Raw genomic sequence first — 5,362 nt, 5'->3', positions numbered from 1 at the left:
TCCATCTCTTTCTTCCTTGCCTCCTCGTTGAATAAGGCGTCTGTGACCATCCCCATGGTCAGCTTCCCTTCGGGTAACGTCTCCCAGCTGTCTGGTAAGGAACTGAGTAATAATAATGCTTGCATCTCATCCTCCAACTCCATTTTGATTGATGCAAGCTGGTTCACAAGGCTGTGGAATTCACTGGTGTGTTCTGCAACAGACACACCATTCTCCAGCTTCAGGTTTATAAGCCTTCTCATTATCAAGGCTTTGTTCCGTGCGGTCTTGGACTGGTACATGCCCTCCAATTTCATCCATAGGGCATAGGCGTCTGTCTCTTGGGCAACATGGTGGAACACACTGTGGTCAATCCACTGTCTGATTTGACCGACAGTCTTCCGGTTTGTTTTTATCCAGTCCCCATCCTTGTCTCCATCTGGTTTGACCCCCTTTAGCGCTATAGGGTCAAACAAATCTCTACAATACAGGACGTCCTCCTCCACTTTGTTAGGATCAAAGACACCCAGAAACTTATCTCACACACACAGAGAACACAATATTTACGTGGTTCGGCCCAATGCCTACATCCACGGACAGAAATGAGAATTATCACTAAAATGGAGCAAAAATACAAATACAGAGGAGGAGATGAAACTCACTCAACTCACAGCTCTCACTCTCTAATTTCTGATCTCTATATCAAACCCTCCCCTCAGCCTCCATTTATACACTAACAGAATAGAGATGGAGGGGCTGGCCAGCACATGGCCAGCTTGTGCCAACTCTCTTGTGTGTTGGCTTCACATGGCCAAAGGTTTCCTAACATGGCCAGCTCTTGTGTTGGCTTTGCACATTGCCAACTCCTTCTTCACATGGAGAATCATCCCTCACATGGGTGATGATATCCCACACTCTCAACCCTCTCTGAGCTCCATCGAAGATTCAGATATTCAAAGCTCCATCGAAGCAATTTCGGAGCTCCATCGAAGCTCCAGATCGAACCGATTTCGAAGCTCCGTCGAAGATTCAGATATTCGAAGCTCCATCGAAGCAGTTTCGAAGCTCCATCGAAGCTCCAGATCGAACCGATTTCGAAGCTCCATCGAAGCTCCAGATCTGAACTCTGACCCCTCGATTACTCGCATTTCAAGTAATATGCACATTTCGACCCAATTATTCCTTTCCCAAGCCGCTCGACTCGGTACACTTTCGGTGAGTCCTCTCTCTCTCTCTCTCTCTACTTAGATATGTCCATGTATCTGTATATGTATTTGTTGATTATGTTGATCTTTAGTCTTTACAGCTTGCCATGTAGAATATGAGATGTTATTAAAGTAGAGTTCAATGGGTTACTGATGATTTCCACATCTGAATTTGTGTTCCTTAATTAAGTGTATATGTATATATGTGTTTATTTTATTTTATTAATTTTTTTGTATAGACACAAATTGGTGAATTTTGACAGTGTTTGTTCTTCAACTTGTAATTTGGAGATCATCTAGTTCTTTATACCTTTCTTTGTGATTATTTGTTTTTCCTCACTGTCTCTTTCTTTCACACAAAGTGTTTGATAAAATGCCAAAGTGAAATTTATATAATTTGTTGGACTTGAAACTGATGCACAGTGTGTATTATGTAACAATGAGAATTTGCTGAGAAATGAAGAAGAAATGGTTGAGTAGTGGAATGTGTATATATGAGTAGATCAAGTGAAGAAAAAGAAAGGAAACAGAGCTTCAAAGAAGAAGATGAGAAATAATTCTTATTTTCTGCAGATTCAATACATCAAACTTAAACCTGCAATCTCACACTTGGCAGCCCAAACTTCTACCATTGCACCCAACAATGGCCCCTTGTCAGTATTACATATTTGATGTTCAATAAACTTTCTGGTCTGACACTGCATATTGTCCTTCATTGACCCTTTGAATCATGGACTATTCTGTTGTCTAAGCCTCTAATAACCTTTATGGTTCAGTTCTATTACTTTATTCAATTTATTCTATAGTACTAGAACACTGTCATATTTCTATATAAATATAGATAGGTAGAAGTCAGTAGTTTACATGAAAAGTGTTAACATGTAGAAATTTGTTGTAAGCAGGGAAATGCTCAGAGACCGGAAGTGTGTGTAGTCACATGGAACAATGATGAGCTTGCAACAGATGCATTACCTGTCCATGGCTTTGAGCATTACAAGGCAAAGGACTATGCCCTTGCTCACGCTCCATTCTCAGGTAAAAGTGTGCAAGAGTTTATGAATTTGCATTCAAACAGTGGTAATACTTATGCATTTTTATGTAGGTAGCAGCTATGCAGGTGGGCAGTGGGCTGCTGGTGATGAGCCATTATACTATATTGTATCCCCAAAGGATGTAGTTATTGCAAAACCTAGGTTAGTTCAATTTTATCTTTCCTTAGTTTCTATTCCAATAGAATGTCAGTATGTAATTTTCCTATTGATAATTAATCACAGCACAAAAGGCCAGAATATTTATAATCCGAATACACTTTTCACATATCCAAAATACTTCATATTTTTTTATTCACTTTTTACATGTTTCAATACACTTTACACATTTTTCAACACTAATAACAGCCCTAAGGGCTGTTTTTATCATTATCGTTAATTATATCAATCTATATGCTATCTTATCTATAAAGTGAGAAGACACTTTTTTCGCACTTGTGAATCCAACCACTGCTTAATGCTATCTGTCAAGTTTAGTTCATGAGATGATTATTATGCAAACATTAGGAGTTATCTGTTTAAAGTTCTCCCCTGCTTCTCATCTTTTTCATATGTCTGCTCACCAAATGCAGTATCTTTACAATTCCAATTAAGCATAGGCTCCTCACCATTTATGGATAGCTAAATCTGAATACTTCAAGTTTGTGAGAAGGTAGATAGAAGTGAAAAAAATCTGGTAGTTCTTTCTTATTGAAAAATAAGAAAATGGTGAAACAAATTAAGGAGGTGCATGGGCAGATAGGTGTCCCAGTTGGTTGGGGGGTGCTTGAGCAGACAAGTGTAGAATTCATCCATTAGTTTTAGTGAGTTCAATGAATTTTTTATTTAACGAATTTAAGTGTATGTCATCTTAATATGGTGAGTGAATTGCCTGAAAATGGAATGCTTTAAATTTTAATTCACATTGATAGAAAAAATTGTGGGATTTAAAAGCATAATTTTGATTCCTTTACTGCTCGCATTGTTTGTTTTTCCATTATATCGTCTCCTATGCCATATTAAAAATCACAAACTTTGTTGATTTACAAATGCAATTTCTTGTTGATTGCTAGGGATGCAGAAGATCATATTTCTTGGCTTCTTCAACATGGATGGCATGAAAAAGCTTTAGCAGCAGTTGAAGCTGGGCAGGGACGAAGTGAGCTTCTTGATGAGGTATTTCTGTTTAATTTAGTTTAACGGTTCATTTATTTATTTGCATTGTATTACTTACTAAATAAGTAATTGATACATGATTTACATATGAAATGTTTACATTTTCTTTCCCATATTTTCATGGAAACAATGTAATATAGAAACCTACAATTTGTCTAGATTCTCTTATTTTTTGGAAGTAGGCTATTTATGTGTTGTTATTTTTAGTCATTCTGGGTTACTTTGTGAATATGTCAATTAATACCTAATGTTATAATCATGATATCAATAAATTTTCTAATTTTGCTGCTTCTTTAAATTCACTTTTTTTTTTTAATGGTCTGCATCAAAGTTGTCAGGAAGATGCATTAGTTACAATTTTGAGAAAGAAAAGAATAATGTGGGTGCCTTCTGGGTTTAAGATATTGAACAATGTTACCCCGTATGATAAAATCTGTTGTTTCAGTTTTTGATTTTCAATTGAACTTGAGAAGCAGCAGGTATGTGGAGCACTGGCCCAAGTTTTTTCTATTTTGTAACGCTGTAGTATAGCTACTGTGATTTTGGTATAAGCATTCAAAGTAGTCTATTCTGAATTGAGTGTATTACTTCATTGGCAGAATAAATGCAAAGCGGTAGAGCAATAGAAAAGACTGATGTTTATAGTTTTGGGGTTCTGGTTCTTGAAGTAGTGAGTGGAAAGTGACCCATTGATATAGCATTTATTGAGAAGGGCTTCAACATTGTTGGCTGGGTACTTCTCTTCCTTACCCGTGTTTACACTGCTTTCATTCAAATATGTATGACATGATTGTGGAGCTCACAAGGCGAATTAAGCTTCTTATTTTCCTTGATTAATGATTTCATATGAATCTTCGAGAAAATTCTCTCCTCCTTGTTGTCTTTCCCACTCCAAACGCTGCCCATTTGGCTCTAAGCTGTGTATACTTGTGCAAAAACTAATTTTTAGCATATGGGTCTTTGTTTTTGTGGAGTTTTAGCATCTGGGTCTTGGAGTTTATGAAGTTTTGTGGACTGTGTGAAGAACAGTTTTGAGTCGCAAGACTGAATCTGAAAGGGTTCTACTTCATGTTATAGTAATGGTGGGTTTTGCTTGATGGGTTTCTGATACTAAGCTAACTTTTTGTTAGAGAGTTGTTTGGATGAGGCAATAATGTAGAGGTTGTTAGTTCATGGTAATGGTTTCTGGAATGGTTGGTTTTGGTGGCTTTGATAAGTGGGCAGGAAAAGGTTCAAGTTTCATGATTGAGCCTTTTAATGGCAGTAATGACTTTACCCTGTGGCAGCAAAGGGTGAAAAACATTTTAACACGAGAAGGTTTGGTGAAAGCTCTTCTCAAAAAGTCCAACAAACCGGAAGACATGAAGGATGACAAGTGGGAGGAGTTGAGGGAATTGGCAAACAGTACAATTCAGTTGTATCTCGGGAACAACACACTCCGGGAAGTCATCAGTGAAGTAGATCCGGCGGAGCTATGGGCAAAGTTAGAGATGAGGTACAAGTCAAAGTCTTTGACAAACCGGTTATCTCTGAAGAGACAGCTATATACACTTAGAATGCCAGAAGGTGCGAACCTCACAGAACATCTGGACGAGTTCAATAGGATCACAATGGAATTGGACACCATTGGAGACAAGACCCAGGAGGAAGATAGGGCTATGATCTTGCTGGTCTCTCTACCTGCATCATATGAGCATCTCAGGACAACTCTATTGTACGGGAAGGATGCTCTTGGACTGGATGAGGTGATTGCTACGCTCATTTCTCATGAGTCGATGAAGAAACAGGAATGTAGCAGTAGCAAACACCCAGAAGAAAATGCCATGGTTGCCTCAGAAAATGAGCAAGACAGAGGTAGGTCCAATAATAGACGGGGTAGATCCAAATCAAGAGGACGTTCGCAATCAAGGATAGGCTTCAGGAGAAAGTGTTATTACTGTGATCAGGAGGATCACCTCATAAAAGACTGTGCAA

The 5,362-nt window shown here is 38.2% G+C and overlaps 1 protein-coding gene across 1 annotated transcript; it reads left to right on the top strand.

The window, feature by feature from the left end:
* Positions 1-726: 726 nt before the first annotated feature.
* On the top strand, positions 727-4,603 carry LOC114323466 (uncharacterized). Its single transcript, XM_082885673.1, has 5 exons — positions 727-1,194; positions 2,087-2,219; positions 2,287-2,377; positions 3,286-3,388; positions 3,988-4,603. Exons 1-5 carry the CDS (start codon positions 727-729, stop codon positions 4,012-4,014), a joined length of 822 nt encoding a protein of 273 aa, XP_082741799.1. The 3' UTR covers positions 4,015-4,603.
* The last annotated feature ends 759 nt before the right edge of the window (positions 4,604-5,362 follow it).

Source organism: Camellia sinensis, chromosome 8 (assembly GCF_055761805.1).
Source record: "Camellia sinensis isolate YWXY chromosome 8, ASM5576180v1, whole genome shotgun sequence".
NCBI lineage: Eukaryota > Viridiplantae > Streptophyta > Magnoliopsida > Ericales > Theaceae > Camellia > Camellia sinensis.
The sequence above is the reverse complement of the archived record's forward strand: the minus strand, read 5'-3'. Positions and strand labels throughout refer to the sequence as shown.

Coding starts and splice junctions, on each gene's coding strand:
- LOC114323466 (XM_082885673.1), top strand. CDS start 727: ATGGAGGGGCTGGCCAGCACATGGCCAGCTTGTGCCAACTCTCTTGTG. Junction 2,220..2,286: donor TGCTCACGCTCCATTCTCAG/GTAAAAGTGTGC, acceptor ATTTTTATGTAG/GTAGCAGCTATGCAGGTGGG. Junction 3,389..3,987: donor GAAGTGAGCTTCTTGATGAG/GTATTTCTGTTT, acceptor CTTCATTGGCAG/AATAAATGCAAAGCGGTAGA.